Source organism: Poecilia reticulata, chromosome 10 (genome assembly GCF_904066995.2).
Source record: "Poecilia reticulata chromosome 10, P_reticulata-male-v2, whole genome shotgun sequence".
Classification (NCBI taxonomy): domain Eukaryota; kingdom Metazoa; phylum Chordata; class Actinopteri; order Cyprinodontiformes; family Poeciliidae; genus Poecilia; species Poecilia reticulata.
In genome coordinates this window covers 33315215-33331382 of record NC_088839.1, presented here as the reverse complement: position 1 = coordinate 33331382, position 16168 = coordinate 33315215, and the positions used below count along the sequence as shown (strand labels likewise).

General features: G+C 49.6%; 1 protein-coding gene across 2 annotated transcripts; it reads left to right on the top strand.

The window, feature by feature from the left end:
- The first annotated feature begins 7905 nt into the window (after nt 1–7905).
- On the top strand, nt 7906–15516 carry rnf130 (ring finger protein 130). 2 transcript variants are annotated; one of them, XM_081611967.1, is made up of 10 exons: nt 7906–8648; nt 9170–9453; nt 11158–11349; nt 11651–11895; nt 12797–12868; nt 12986–13068; nt 13178–13274; nt 13377–13563; nt 14059–14167; nt 14210–15516. In XM_081611967.1, the coding sequence occupies exons 2-10, from the start codon at nt 9195–9197 to the stop codon at nt 14211–14213; spliced, it is 1248 nt and encodes a 415-aa protein (XP_081468093.1). In that variant the 5' UTR covers nt 7906–8648; nt 9170–9194; the 3' UTR covers nt 14214–15516. The 2 variants fall into 2 exon arrangements, with proteins under 2 accessions (XP_081468093.1, XP_081468092.1); XM_081611966.1 differs by having other exon boundaries at nt 7914–8648; nt 14059–15516.
- The last annotated feature ends 652 nt before the right edge of the window (nt 15517–16168 follow it).

Here is a 16168-nt window from a genome sequence, read left to right as displayed (position 1 = left end):
AACAACCAGCAGCCAATCAGCTGCTGGTTCTAAGCAGAACCGCTTGGCCGGCCCAACTGGAACCACAGCTGTTGTGGTTCCATGGGGCCCAGTGGAACCGGTCGCAAGTAGTAATGCGAACACGGTCGGAACCGTTCCGTTCCCTGCAGTTCGAAAACGCCTTAAGACAACACCAACTTTAACCAAACTAACTCAACAGCGATGCACTCGATCTGACCCAACACATCCTAACTAACCCAGTTAGTTTGGTTTAGTTTAACCTTAACTAAACCAAACTAACTCAACAGCGATGCACTCGATCTGACCCAACACATCCTAACTAACCCAGTTAGTTTGGTTTAGTTTAACCTTAACTAAACCAAACTAACTCAACAGCGATGCACTCGATCTGACCCAACACATCCTAACTAACCCAGTTAGTTTGGTTTAGTTTAACCTTAACTAAACCAAACTAACTCAACAGCGATGCACTCGATCTGACCCAACACATCCTAACTAACCCAGTTAGTTTGGTTTAGTTTAACCTTAACTAAACCAAACTAACTCAACAGCGATGCACTCGATCTGACCCAACACATCCTAACTAACCCAGTTAGTTTGGTTTAGTTTAACCTTAACTAAACCAAACTAACTCAACAGCGATGCACTCGATCTGACCCAACACATCCTAACTAACCCAGTTAGTTTGGTTTAGTTTAACCTTAACTAAACCAAACTAACTCAACAGCGATGCACTCGATCTGACCCAACACATCCTAACTAACCCAGTTAGTTTGGTTTAGTTTAACCTTAACTAAACCAAACTAACTCAACAGCGATGCACTCGATCTGACCCAACACATCCTAACTAACCTACAGTTAGCTTGGTTTAGTTTAACCTTAACTAAACCAAACTAACTCAACAATGATGCACTCGATCTGACCCAACACATCCTAACTAACCCAGTTAGTTTGGTTTAGTTTAACCTTAACTAAACCAAGTTAACTAACACTGGGTGACCTTCACCCTCACTAACTGTAACCATAACTACTTTTGATCCTAGCTAACCTTAAACCAAACTAACCACCCTAATCTGTTACACCTTAACCAGCCACACCGGCCCAACCTGACCCTAACCCTGACCTCTGACCTCTGCTGGACTCCCTGACTCAGAACTGGCCCTCAACCAGAACCCAGAGTTAGACTCACGCGGTCCTTCCTCAGTTGGTACCGACCCGGTACCGACCAGGGATGCACTTCCACAAGGACATCATGGAACCTTCCAGATGTCTGCCGCGTGGAGGATCTGGACCGGTCCGTCGCTCAGGTGGGATTCTGACCCGTTCATCCACCCAAACTGTCTGCCTTGACGGTTCTGGAGGTCTGATCTTCGGGTCTCTTCCTAGATCTTGGACCGGGTCGATCCAGTTCTGCTTCCTTTGCTCTGATGTTTCTTTGGGTTACATGAAAATCCCAACTGGTTCGGTTCTGATCCAGTTAAATGAACCAGGAAGTGGCAGATGAGTCAGGATGGAGGGAAACGAACAGAGGGATGCTGGAGCGACGGGTCAGAACCAGAACCCTGACCCAGAAAGCTGAAGTTACCTTTGGGCCTAAAGAGGAACGATCCAGAGTCAGAACAGCTCCAGTTGTTCCAGCTGGAAACCAGAAATCAGGCTGACCTCTGACCTCTGACCTGAACCTACAGGTCAGCTGAAGAACATTTCTAGCGTCTCAGCATCAGACCAACTCTTCATCAGACAAACTCTTCATCAGACAAACTCTTCATATTCAGCGTCACTTTGCCACCTGCTGCAGTTAAAACTGTGTCGGAGTATTAACCCTTCCACTGCCACTCAGTTCTCTGCTGCTTTCCTTCAGCTCTGTGGATCATCTGACCTCCTCCACTCTGATACAGAACAGTTCTGGTCCTGGTTCTGTTCTTCCTGTCAAACCATCCTGGACTAAAAACCAGGCAGCCAAGGATTAAACCTGAGCCTTGGTTTAGTGACAGAACTCGTGCTGTAAGGCAGGAATGTCGCCGTGTTGAACGCAGGTGGAAAAAGGATAAACTGCAGGTCACGTTTCAGATTCTAAGACTGTTGGCGTCTCTACCAGAGCAGCTTAAAGAGGCTAAAAGGGAATATTTGGCTAACATCATTTCCTCCAACAGCCATAACCCACGTGTTTTATTTATACCATTGACTCTGTGCTTCATATTCCACAGGATGCCTGTTTGGAAGCTTCTCCTGACATCTGATCATTTTCTGCGTTTCTTTATTGAAAAGGTTGGTAGAACCAGGGCTCTTATCACAGCCCCTGACTCTGACCCCTCTGTTTCAGCCCCTTGCTCTGACCCCTCTGTTTCAGCCCCTTGCTCTGACCCCTCTGTTTCAGCCCCTGACTCTGACCCCTCTGTTTCAGCCCCTTGCTCTGACCCCTCTGTTTCAGCCCCTTGCTCTGACCCCTCTGTTTCAGCCCCTTGCTCTGACCCCTCTGTTTCAGCCCCTGACTCTGACCCCTCTGTTTCAGCCCCTTGCTCTGACCCCTCTGTTTCAGCCCCTGACTCTGACCCCTCTGTTTCAGCCCCTTGCTCTGACCCCTCTGTTTCAGCCCCTTGCTCTGCTGCCTTCACTCAGTTTGACCTGCGACTGTCTCACTGTTAGAGGACGTGGTTGGGACAGGATCACGGGGGGAACCTGGTGGCTTAATGTGGGAACCTGGTGGCTTAATGTGGGAACCTGATGGCTTAATGTGGGAACCTGGTGGCTTAATGTGGGAACCTGATGGCTTAATGTGGGAACCTGGTGGCTTAATGTGGGAACCTGGTGGCTTAATGTGGGAACCTGATGGCTTAATGTGGGAACCTGATGGCTTAATGTGGGAACCTGATGGCTTAATGTGGGAACCTGATGGCTTAATGTGGGAACCTGATGGCTTAATGTGGGAACCTGATGGCTTAATGTGGGAACCTGATGGCTTAATGTGGGAACCTGATGGCTTAATGTGGGAACCTGGTGGCTTAATGTGGGAACCTGGTGGCTTAATGTGGGAACCTGGTGGCTTAATGTGGGAACCTGGTGGCTTAATGTGGGAACCTGATGGCTTAATGTGGGAACCTGGTGGCTTAATGTGGGAACCTGATGGCTTAATGTGGGAACCTGGTGGCTTAATGTGGGAACCTGGTGGCTTAATGTGGGAACCTGGTGGCTTAATGTGGGAACCTGATGGCTTAATGTGGGAACCTGATGGCTTAATGTGGGAACCTGATGGCTTAATGTGGGAACCTGGTGGCTTAATGTGGGAACCTGATGGCTTAATGTGGGAACCTGATGGCTTAATGTGGGAACCTGGTGGCTTAATGTGGGAACCTGATGGCTTAATGTGGGAACCTGATGGCTTAATGTGGGAACCTGGTGGCTTAATGTGGGAACCTGGTGGCTTAATGTGGGAACCTGGTGGCTTAATGTGGGAACCTGGTGGCTTAATCTGGGAACCTGATGGCTTAATGTGGGAACCTGGTGGCTTAATGTGGGAACCTGGTGGCTTAATGTGGGAACCTGGTGGCTTAATGTGGGAACCTGGTGGCTTAATGTGGGAACCTGATGGCTTAATGTGGGAACCTGGTGGCTTAATGTGGGAACCTGATGGCTTAATGTGGGAACCTGGTGGCTTAATGTGGGAACCTGATGGCTTAATCTGGGAACCTGATGGCTTAATGTGGGAACCTGGTGGCTTAATGTGGGAACCTGGTGGCTTAATGTGGGAACCTGGTGGCTTAATGTGGGAACCTGGTGGCTTAATGTGGGAACCTGGTGGCTTAATGTGGGAACCTGGTGGCTTAATGTGGGAACCTGGTCCCATTAATGTGGGAACCTGGTGGCTTAATGTGGGAACCTGATGGCTTAATGTGGGAACCTGATGGCTTAATGCTGGAACCTGATGGCTTAATGTGGGAACCTGATGGCTTAATGCTGGAACCTGGTGGCTTAATGTGGGAACCTGATGGCTTAATGCTGGAACCTGGTGGCTTAATGTGGGAACCTGGTGGCTTAATGTGGGAACCTGATGGCTTAAAGTGGGAACCTGGTGGCTTAATGTGGGAACCTGGTGGCTTAATGTGGGAACCTGATGGCTTAATGTGGGAACCTGATGGCTTAATGTGGGAACCTGATGGCTTAATGTGGGAACCTGATGGCTTAATGTGGGAACCTGGTGGCTTAATGTGGGAACCTGGTGGCTTAATGTGGGAACCTGATGGCTTAATGTGGGAACCTGATGGCTTAATGTGGGAACCTGATGGCTTAATGTGGGAACCTGGTGGCTTAATGTGGGAACCTGATGGCTTAATGTGGGAACCTGGTGGCTTAATGTGGGAACCTGGTGGCTTAATGTGGGAACCTGATGGCTTAATGTGGGAACCTGATGGCTTAATGTGGGAACCTGATGGCTTAATGTGGGAACCTGATGGCTTAATGTGGGAACCTGATGGCTTAATGTGGGAACCTGATGGCTTAATGTGGGAACCTGATGGCTTAATGTGGGAACCTGATGGCTTAATGTGGGAACCTGGTGGCTTAATGTGGGAACCTGGTGGCTTAATGTGGGAACCTGGTGGCTTAATGTGGGAACCTGGTGGCTTAATGTGGGAACCTGATGGCTTAATGTGGGAACCTGGTGGCTTAATGTGGGAACCTGATGGCTTAATGTGGGAACCTGGTGGCTTAATGTGGGAACCTGGTGGCTTAATGTGGGAACCTGGTGGCTTAATGTGGGAACCTGATGGCTTAATGTGGGAACCTGATGGCTTAATGTGGGAACCTGATGGCTTAATGTGGGAACCTGGTGGCTTAATGTGGGAACCTGATGGCTTAATGTGGGAACCTGATGGCTTAATGTGGGAACCTGGTGGCTTAATGTGGGAACCTGATGGCTTAATCTGGGAACCTGATGGCTTAATGTGGGAACCTGGTGGCTTAATGTGGGAACCTGGTGGCTTAATGTGGGAACCTGGTGGCTTAATGTGGGAACCTGGTGGCTTAATCTGGGAACCTGATGGCTTAATGTGGGAACCTGGTGGCTTAATGTGGGAACCTGGTGGCTTAATGTGGGAACCTGGTGGCTTAATGTGGGAACCTGGTGGCTTAATGTGGGAACCTGATGGCTTAATGTGGGAACCTGGTGGCTTAATGTGGGAACCTGATGGCTTAATGTGGGAACCTGGTGGCTTAATGTGGGAACCTGATGGCTTAATCTGGGAACCTGATGGCTTAATGTGGGAACCTGGTGGCTTAATGTGGGAACCTGGTGGCTTAATGTGGGAACCTGGTGGCTTAATGTGGGAACCTGGTGGCTTAATGTGGGAACCTGGTGGCTTAATGTGGGAACCTGGTGGCTTAATGTGGGAACCTGGTGGCTTAATGTGGGAACCTGGTCCCATTAATGTGGGAACCTGGTGGCTTAATGTGGGAACCTGATGGCTTAATGTGGGAACCTGATGGCTTAATGCTGGAACCTGATGGCTTAATGTGGGAACCTGATGGCTTAATGCTGGAACCTGGTGGCTTAATGTGGGAACCTGATGGCTTAATGCTGGAACCTGGTGGCTTAATGTGGGAACCTGGTGGCTTAATGTGGGAACCTGATGGCTTAAAGTGGGAACCTGGTGGCTTAATGTGGGAACCTGGTGGCTTAATGTGGGAACCTGATGGCTTAATGTGGGAACCTGATGGCTTAATGTGGGAACCTGATGGCTTAATGTGGGAACCTGATGGCTTAATGTGGGAACCTGGTGGCTTAATGTGGGAACCTGGTGGCTTAATGTGGGAACCTGATGGCTTAATGTGGGAACCTGATGGCTTAATGTGGGAACCTGGTGGCTTAATGTGGGAACCTGGTGGCTTAATGTGGGAACCTGGTGGCTTAATGTGGGAACCTGGTGGCTTAATGTGGGAACCTGGTGGCTTAATGTGAGAACCTGGTGGCTTAATGTGGGAACCTGATGGCTTAATGTGGGAACCTGGTGGCTTAATGTGGGAACCTGGTGGCTTAATGTGGGAACCTGGTGGCTTAATGTGGGAACCTGGTGGCTTAATGTGGGAACCTGGTGGCTTAATTAAGCCATCAGGTTCCCCCCATGATCCTGTCCCTCCACCATTTTTAAAGATATTTTATCTAGCATACTGCAGCCTGTTCTTGCAGTTATAAATAGCATTCTGTCCTCAGGTGTGGTGCCCTCTAGTTTTAAACATGCAGTAGTGCAGCCACTGCTTAAAAAACCTGGCCCTGATCCGACTGCTCTGGTTAATTATCGGCCGATTTCTAAGCTGCCTTTTCTTTCTAAGGTTTTAGAAAAACTTGTGTTCTGTCAGCTGACACAGTTTTTAGATGACAATGGCATTCTGGAGGTTTTCCAGTCAGGTTTTAAAACTCTTCATAGCACAGAATCTGCTTTAATAAGAGTTTTAATGACGTCCTTCTTGCATGTGATTCTGGTCACCATGTTGTTCTGATCCTACGTGACCAAACTGCTGCCTTTGATACTGTAGACCACCACATTTTAATAATTACATCACGTTGTAGGTATTGATGGCACTGTTCTTAAATGGTTCAGGTTTTACCTGGAGGAGAGAACCATTTCAGTGAATATTAGTGACTCTGAATCATCTGCTGCTTCGATGCCTTATGGTGTCCCGCAGGGCTCAGTTCTGGGCCCTCTGCTTTTCTCTCTGTATTTACTGCCTCTGGGTTCCATCCTCAGGAAACAATGGATCTCATTTCATTGTTATGCTGATGACTGTCAGGTTTATTTGCCCCTGAAGCAGAAGGATGATTATCAAACATCTCCTGGCATGTCTTGGTGATATTAAAGCTTGGTTGGCCCTGAACTTTTTAAACTTTAATGAAAACAGAGGTGATGGTGTTTGGACCCAGTGGCTCCTGTGAGTCCTCCTCTGTTGACCTTTGACCCTTGGAGGTTTATTTTAAACCTGTTATTACAGATCTTGGTTTTAAGGTGATTGTAAACTGGACAGCCAGATCAGAGCCGTGGTTAAGTCCAGCTTTTATCGTTTAAGGCGATGGGCGTCAGTGAAATCTTTTCTTTCCATGTTGAAACATGATCCAGGCTTTTATTTCCACTCGGTTGGATTCCTGTGACTCCCTTCATCTGGGAGTCAGTCAGTCGCTGCAGCTGGTTCAGATGCTGCTGCACCACTTTGAACAGGAACTGGAAAGAGGGAGCATGTGACCCCTGACCCCTGACCTGGCCTCACTTCACTGGCTGCCTGTATATTTTAGGATTCATTTAAAATTCTTATGTTTGTTTTTAAATCACTACATAATCTCACCCCGGCTGACCTCTGAGCTTCTTCACCCCTACGGGCCCCATCGGTCTCTCAGGTCCAGCTGCTCCTGGAGGTCCAGAGGTCCAGGAGGCTCAGAGGGTCAGAGCTTCTCTGTCCTGGGCCCAAAGTTATGGACCGACTTGCCTTGGCAGGTCAGAGACGCCCCTTCACTGTCCACTTTAAAGCTCGTCTTAAACCATCTATTTTACGTGGGGATCTAGTTTACAGCAGGATCTAGTTTTAAATTGTATGTTTTTGTTTTTAAACTGTAAAAGTTGTTTCTTATTGTTATGTTGTGTTTTAATGTACAGCACTTTGTATAAGCTGTGGTTGTTTTAAACTGCTTTATAAATAAAGTTGGTTTGGTTTTACTGTAACGCAGAAAGTTCTCCTGGTTCAGTTCCTCCAGTCGGTCCAGATTCATGATGAACTGATTGATAAAATATGATTGACTGGAATGGATTATTAATTAAAGCTTTTTGTGCCAGATGACGTGTTGTGAATTCCAACTTTATAAACAAACTAAATAAAATTGAAACTGCACTTCCTGTCGGTGTCCAGCAGGTGTCCTCCTTCCCTTTCTGATCGCTGATCACTAATCGATGAGAAATCTGATCAGGACACAAACAGCTGGCTGACATCGCGCCCTTTATCGCGACATCTCCTCCAAATCTCCAAGAGAAGGTGAATCATACAATCACACGCGCTCCGACGCTCCCCTGTTGATGTTCTGCGCTTGCGCGGTGCGCCGCTGTCAGAACTGAGGTACCGACCTGCTGTTAGTGGAGCCGAGCCGAACAGAACCAGCACAGCCTGTCCGATCCGACCCACCAGAACCAGCACAGGTTCCCCATCGACGGAGCGAAGCCGGCCCGGCCCGGAGCACCGGGAGTCCAGCGGAGAGACGAACCGGGCCGAAGCAGCTACAGTAGACACGGAGGTGGGCCCCCTGCAGAACCGGGTCCAGACGGAGTCCGGAACACAGCCAGGCGCTGTCGGTGCAGGAGCTTCCGGAACCAGGGTCCAGATTAGGTTCCGGTTCTGTTCCGCGGGCTGACCGATCTCCTGATGTCCTCACAGCTGCCTCACCTGGCAGTCTGAACCCAGGGTTTACTGCGCCCTTCCACAGGCGGCATCTGGAGGACAAACTGGGACAGAAACCAACAAATAGGAGACACTGAGGATATAAAAAACAACATCTGGAGGAGACAGGAGACACGCAGAACACCTGGAAGACGTCCAGGGAGGAGGACAGAGCATCAGGAGGACACCTACAGACGGACACATCTGGAAGACACTGAGGCGAGGCGGGACAGTTTAAGGTAAGATGGATTTAGAGAAAGTCCAATCAGAACAACCTGACAGACGTTGGTGGACAGACAGGAAAAAGAGGGACAGCGGGACGTGGACAGTGACCTGAAAACGTTTAAAAATGAGAAGTTTGAATATTTCAGGGACAGAGACGGGGTTGGACACAGTGGGACATCACTGACGGGGCTGGACGTTTATTGTATCGTTTATCATATATTGTGATAAATTTCATAAGAATTTTGATTATTTATCATACTGTCAGGTTTAATAGTTTTACAGTTTTGTTCAGTTTGTTCAATAAAAGCATCAATAAATAAATTTTTAACAAAGTTATCGACTTCTTCATGTGACCGGCCTCTTTTCAAAACCACTACTTGTGTTTATGTGACACACAGTTGCCTAAAAAAGACGTAATAAATAGTTATTATCGGCTCTTTAGTCGTTATCACAGTTCTGTTAAATATCGTGATAAAACTTTCGGTCCAGGTGTTAGTCTGGCCCCACGGACGTTTGGGTTTTTGCTTCCTGGCAGGTTCCATGTAACCGGACCGGCAGACATGGACCTGCACCGTTGGACCTGCTTCCCAATCGTCGCCGTCTTCATGCTGGTTCTGGTCCAGGTCGTGGTCCAGGCCCGCTCCGCGGCAGCAGGACGCGCTGACAGGAACTCCATCGAGGACGCCACGGTGAACGCCACCGTCATGGACCGAGGGTCCTCCGTCCACATGATGAGCAGCGAGGACGGGACGTACGGGCAGGACTCTCCGAAGATGGACGCCCGGGGCATCGTCCTCACGCCGGCGCCGCATCATGGAGGTACTCGCGTCACAGGTCACATGACCTACCTGACGCTGCCTAAGAGTTCCAGGTGTTAGTCTGGTTCTGACGAGAGGGGAAAACAAGGACTTCCAGGATCTAGTCTGGCCCCGACGAGACGGCCATAAAAAGTTCCAGGTGTTAGTCTGGTCCTCCAGGTAGGGAGTAATAACTGGAAGCTGGTTTCACCTCGTTGACATCTGAATCTGAAGAAAATCTCTACTAAGCTCTGGACCTGACTGTTGTCATGGCAACTGTCTTGTAGTCGCTGCTGCTGCAGCTGAGTTTAGTCGGGGAGGCGGAGGATGCAGCGGCTCCGAGTCCGGCTGAGACTGCGGAGGTTTCCTGGCTGCTGAAGGACGGAGCGTCTCTGCTCTGGAGTCAGATTACAGTCAGGCGCTCCAAGGACACTGCAGAGATGAGCTGAAGGAGCTGCTGCTCCTGCTGCTGCTCCTCTTCATCCTCCTCCTCCTCTTCCCCTTGGTCCCCCTGCTCTCCTTGCTCCTCCTCTTCATCCTCCTCTTCTCCCTGCTCCTCTTCATCCTCCTCTTCTCCCTGCACCTCCTCCTCTTCATCCTCCTCTTCTCCCTGCTCCTCCTCCTCTTCATCTTCCTCCTCCTCTTCTCCCTGCACCTCCTCCTCTTCATCCTCCTCTTCTCCCTGCTCCTCCTCCTCTTCATCCTCCTCCTCCTCTTCATCCTCCTCCTCCTCTTCATCCTCCTCTTCTCCCTCCTCCTCCTCTTCATCCTCCTCTTCTCCCTGCTCCTCCTCCTCTTCATCCTCCTCCTCCTCTTCATCCTCCTCCTCCTCTTCATCCTCCTCTTCTCCCTGCTCCTCCTCCTCTTCATCCTCCTCTTCTCCCTGCTCCTCCTCCTCTTCATCCTCCTCTTCTCCCTGCTCCTCCTCCTCTTCATCCTCCTCTTCTCCCTGCACCTCCTCCTCTTCATCCTCCTCTTCTCCCTGCTCCTCCTCCTCTTCATCCTCCTCCTCCTCTTCCTCCTCCTCCTCCTCTTCCTCCTCCTCTTCTCCCTCCTCCTCCTCTTCATCCTCCTCTTCTCCCTGCTCCTCCTCCTCTTCATCCTCCTCCTCCTCTTCATCCTCCTCCTCCTCTTCATCCTCCTCTTCTCCCTGCACCTCCTCCTCTTCATCCTCCTCTTCTCCCTGCTCCTCCTCCTCTTCATCTTCCTCCTCCTCTTCTCCCTGCACCTCCTCCTCTTCATCCTCCTCTTCTCCCTGCTCCTCCTCCTCTTCATCCTCCTCCTCCTCTTCATCCTCCTCTTCTCCCTGCTCCCCCTGTTCTCCCTGCTCCTCCTCCTCTTCATCTTCCTCCTGCTCCTCCTGCTCCTCCTGCCGGTCGCCTCATCACACAAACTGAGGCAGGAGCTGAAACGTTTCCTCCTTTAAACAGGTTGTTGTTACAGACAGGAAGTGATGTCAGAGCCAGTGCAGTTTAAACTGGGGATGTTTTTATTCCGTCAGTTCAGCACCAGAACCGGTCCAGACGGGTTCTGGGCTCCTCTGAGTTGATTTGTTCTGACGTCTGACTGCTGCCACGTTCTTAAAGTGTCCCAGATCATGATACCTCCTCTACCTCTCCCTGCTGTATGGCAAGCCGTTTGGCCATTTAAATGTGTCTACCTCATAAATAAAAACCTCTGGACCTCCATCTTGGAGGCAGTAACCATGGTAACGGTGTCTCCTCAGTGGTGGACCGGCAGGGCTGCGACCCAAACACCCGCTTCCTGGTTCCGCCCCGCAGCGTCCACTGGGTGGCGCTGCTGCAGCGAGGGAACTGCACCTTCAGGGAGAAGATCCTGAAGGCGGCCGCCTTCAACGCCACGGCGGTTCTGGTCTACAACAACTCCACCGACAAGACCGTCAAGATGGGCCACGAAGGTCAGAACCGGGCCGAAAACACTGACCGGCCAGATCTGGACTGGATCAGAACCTCTTCTGAACCGGGTCAGAAACCTACAGAGTGTCCTTCCTGGCGATTGATCAGAATAAATTTAGCCGCCGGCCTGGTTGGATTTCTCTCTGACCTCTGAGGCGTTTCTGACCGGAAGGTCACAGCGTCCAGGGGATTTAGAAGGAGAGGCTGGTGCAGTAGGTTGGTTCCGATCAGTAGAATTGGGTCGTGTTCTGTTCAGTTCTCATCAGCAGGATCGGGTCGGGTTCTGTTCGGTTTTGTGTGCAGGTACGGGCGACATCGTTGCGGTGATGATCACAGAGGCGTACGGGAAGGAGATCCTGGCCCACCTGGACCGGAACCTGACGGTTCTGGCCTCTCTGGGCTTCCGTAGTCCCAGCAGGAACCTGAACCGCGGATCGCTCGTCTTCGTCTCCGTCTCCTTCATCGTCCTCATGATCATCTCCTCCGCCTGGCTCGTCTTCTACTTCATCCAGAAGATCCGCTACGGCGCCGGCCGCCACCGCAGCCAGGTGCGACGGCTGAGGCGGTAGCAAGGCTGAGCTAGGCTACATGAGGCTAGGCTAGATAAATGCTAAACTGGGATAGATGAAGCTAAACTAGGCTAGGCTACATGGGGCTAGGCTAGATAAATGCTAAACTGGGCTAGATGAAGCTAAACTAGGCTAGGCTACATGGGGCTAGGCTAGATAAATGCTAAACTGGGCTAGATGAAGCTAAACTAGGCTAGGCTACATGGGGCTAGGCTAGATAAATGCTAAACTGGGCTAGATGAAGCTAAACTAGGCTAGGCTATATGAGGCTAGGCTAGATAAATGCTAAACTGGGCTAGATGAAGCTAAACTAGGCTAGGCTATATGAGGCTAGGCTAGATAAATGCTAAACTGGGCTAGATGAAGCTAAACTAGGCTAGGCTATATGAGGCTAGGCTAGATAAATGCTAAACTGGGCTAGATGAAGCTAAACTAGGCTAGGCTACATGGGGCTAGGCTAGATAAATGCTAAACTGGGCTAGATGAAGCTAAACTAGGCTAGGCTACATGAGGCTAGGCTAGATAAATGCTAAACTGGGCTAGATGAAGCTAAACTAGGCTAGATGAGGAGAATCCAAACACGGCACCTGAAGGCAGCAGGTCCTGGTGGGCGGAGTCAGGTGCAGGTTGTGGATAGAAACGTTTTCTTTGATCTTCAGTGATGTAACGACCCTCTCCTGCTACAGAGTCTATGAATGCTGGGATTTGTAGTTTTCGTTTTTCCCTAACAAACAATCTTCACCAGCTGAGGTTTGAATGTTAATGGAAACTGCACAAACTGCAGGGCAGAAACTGGGTTTTGCCTGGTGGGCGGAGCTTTGTGTCACCAGGGATGCTTCATCTTGATTGGACGATAACGTCTGTTGTCTCTGTCCTCCAGCGTCGCCTAGGAGACGCAGCCAAGAAAGCCATCGGGAAGCTGACGACGAGGACGGTGAAGAAAGGAGACAAGGTAAACTCAGAAAGCAACATGACCAGTCATGGATCGGACCTGCACAGAACCGTCATGTTGGAGTAAAATGGTTCTGGTTCTGCTGACTGACGGCTGTCTTTCCTGTCCGTCCTGAAGGAAACGGACCCGGACTTCAACCACTGCGCCGTGTGCATCGAGGCATACCAGCTCAACGACGTGGTCCGGATTCTGCCCTGCAAGTGAGTCCAGAACCGGGTCCACACCTGAAGGAGTCTGTTCCCCAAGCCTTTGCTGACTGGAGCGTCCAACGTGTCTCAACGTGTCTCAACGTGTCTCTGTCTCATGCAGACACGTCTTCCATAAGGTGTGCGTGGATCCCTGGCTGAACGAACACTGCACCTGTCCCATGTGTAAACTCAACATCCTCAAAGCTCTGGGCATCATGGTGAGTCATCGCTGACATCACACCTGGGGACAGGTGTGATGACATCACCAGCTGGGGGACAGGTGTGATGGATGACCGTGTCCCCTCTGGCCCCTGTCTCAGACCAGCCTGCCCTGCGTGGACGCTGTGGTTCTGGATGTGGAGCGTCTGGGTGTCGGTCAGACATCCGGCAGCCAGAGGGCGCCACTGAGCGACCAGAACCAGCCGTCCATCAGCCTGGAGCCGCTCAGCCCCCCCCATGCTGAGACCGCGCCCAGAACGCCCGCTGACATCACCGTGGCCGTAACGAGTAAGAAACCAGAAGAGCAGAACTTCACAAACAGCCGTCCGTCTTCAACTTTACTCCAGAATAAAACAACATCACGTTGGAGTACGGCGTCACAGCAAAGTAGTTTCACGGTAAAACAGCTTCACAGCAGAGCAGCATGTCTACGTTCAAATACACCAGATCCACACAGCAACAGCTTTACAGTCAATCCGTCTTTACATTAACCGACACACTTCACGTACATCCCTACACTAAACTCTGCAGTAGCAGCTTTACACCAGTAGCTGCGTTAAGGATTTTAAATCGCCTGCCAAGGAACCAGGACCAAAACGTGATGTAAGTAGCTCAGCAGTGCATGCTAACGGGCGCGCCAGTTAAAGAGCTGCTCCGTTTACCTGTTCAGGTACTGATGACCCGGTCTACCTCCAGAGCTGCAGCTCTGCTCAGAGTTACCATGAATTGGATTCTGGTTCTGGTTCTGACGTCTGTGCTCTGATGTTTCCCGCCTCTCGGTAGGTGGAGGTCACTTCTTCAACAGGAACGCCATGTCTCCTCGGAGCAACGCCTGTGAGATGGAGCTGCCGGACATCCAGGCGTCCCTCGATCTCTACGACAACAACAAGTCCTGAGACCGGTCGCCATGGTTACAACCGCACATGGTTACAACCTGAGACCGGTCGCCATGGTTACAACCGCACACCAACATCAATCCGCCTGCCGATGGACGGACAAACCGCTGTGGACCCGCAAAGTCCTGCTAGGGGGATTCCTGTTGGGATGTGGGGTTGGGAAGTCGGATAACGACCAGCTTCAGCCACAGAAAGACTTTACTGACGTTCCCAACAATCCCGAGGTTTCTAACTCTGGTCCTGTACCTTTAAAGCTCCTCTCCTGTTTCTGGATCAGAACCACCCTCCCTCACTTCTCAGTGTCTGTGGAAATGACCAGGATGTAAAACTCTGGGTTTTCTTTCAGGTTTCCACATGTGTTCTAGATGCTAAATAACTCTGAAAAGCCAAAATGCTCCGGTAAAATCGTTAAGATTCCCAGTGAAGTCGCTGGGAATGTTTTCTTGTGCCTGAAGAGATTTGGGTTTCCTGCTTAAAGGTTCTAACTTTCAGAAACGCTTCCTTATGCTGAGCCTTGGTTCTGAAAATGATCCTGTTTTTTCTGGATCAGTTCCTCAAGACTTGACCAGTTTCTGCAAACCTTTGATCAAGGAATCCGGAGATCAGGAATGTCTCTGAAACCGTCCTTTGGATACAACGTTCCTATAAACGTTCCTGAAAGAGCGACAAGTAGTTCCCGAAAAGGTTCTGCGTTATTTAGGTCCCCTCTGCTGGGTCTTCCAAAGGTTCTGCTGCTTTAGGACCTGGATCAGCGCCTTCCGGGTCGTCTTAGGGAACAGAACCAGATATTGTCCCAAATCTGGATGGTGATGGAGCAGAACCTTTGGAACACCTCAGGTGGTCCAGGTTCTGGAACATCTGGATCTCTGACGGGAAGCTCACAGAGTCCAGGAACAGACCAGGTTCCCGGACTTCCTGGTGGGGATCAGACTGAGGGGGCGGAGCTCTGTCTGCAGGAGGGGCGGGGCTTTGGAAGAGGGGCGGGGCTCCAGGAGCCGTATTCCTTCCTGTTCTAAAACGTTCCTGGTGTTCCAGCAGGGAATCCCGGTGAGGATGATCCCTGCAGGAACGGACTGCAGCTTTCAAGTGTATTCTGAATTACTCAGCGTGTATTAATACTAATAATCAGTATATAAACAGCATTAAACGATCTATAACCCGATTGGTTCAGCAGTAATAAGTGACCTGAAGATGTCCTGAGACGCTGAGCTGCTGTCCACATGTCTCTGTCTGTCCATGTCTCTGTCTGCATCTGTCTGTCTCTGATGATGATGATGAAGATGGTGGGGTCCTCTGTGTGTTTACTGCTGCAGCATCATGTCTGATTAAACGTCATTAAAGCGTCTGCTGCATTCTCTCTGCAGTTTGTCTCCGTCTCTGGATCCGGATGTCTCTTCATCCATCCACAGAGACTTTTGGATTTAGACTGTAGAGACTTCTATAGCTTCAGATGGATTTAAGCTCTACTCTCGACATGCAAACACCACTTTTAATCAGTTACGTGATTTTCGTCAAACATGTTTCCACCAAAGCTGCTATTATTGACATGAGGAGTGGCCATGTTGGATTTTTGAGTCAATGTTTTTGAAGGTTTGTTGATTTTTCTGATTTTCTAGCTGTTAGCATGGCAGTTAATGTTAGCATGTGTTAGTGTTAGCCCATAGATCTAAACATGTTCAGGTCTATTGTATAAGGCACAAGTTATTATTAACATAAGTTATATATTAGCTTATGATGTCCTACAAACTGCATAGATTACAGCCAGTTATGTGCCAGTATGATAATATTAGCAAATTAGCTAATCTCATAAGGTAGGCTAGTTATGACATTACCATATTCGATACCATTTTATGCGCTATTCACAAGATCTTACTTTTATGTTTAGCTTACATGCTAATTAATAAGTTAGCTAATAACATTTGAGATGTTACTTTTAACAACTATCAGCTAAAATGTTGTTGTGAGTCTAAATGTAGGGAAATCATTCACGTTATTGG

What these genes read in the sequence shown, in the direction of transcription:
- rnf130 (XM_081611967.1), top strand. Translation starts at nt 9,195, where the DNA reads ATGGACCTGCACCGTTGGACCTGCTTCCCAATCGTCGCCGTCTTCATG. An exon ending in TCAAAGCTCTGGGCATCATG is followed by an intron (nt 13,275 to 13,376) that starts GTGAGTCATCGC and finishes CCCCTGTCTCAG; the next exon opens with ACCAGCCTGCCCTGCGTGGA. An exon ending in CATCACCGTGGCCGTAACGA is followed by an intron (nt 13,564 to 14,058) that starts GTAAGAAACCAG and finishes GCCTCTCGGTAG; the next exon opens with GTGGAGGTCACTTCTTCAAC.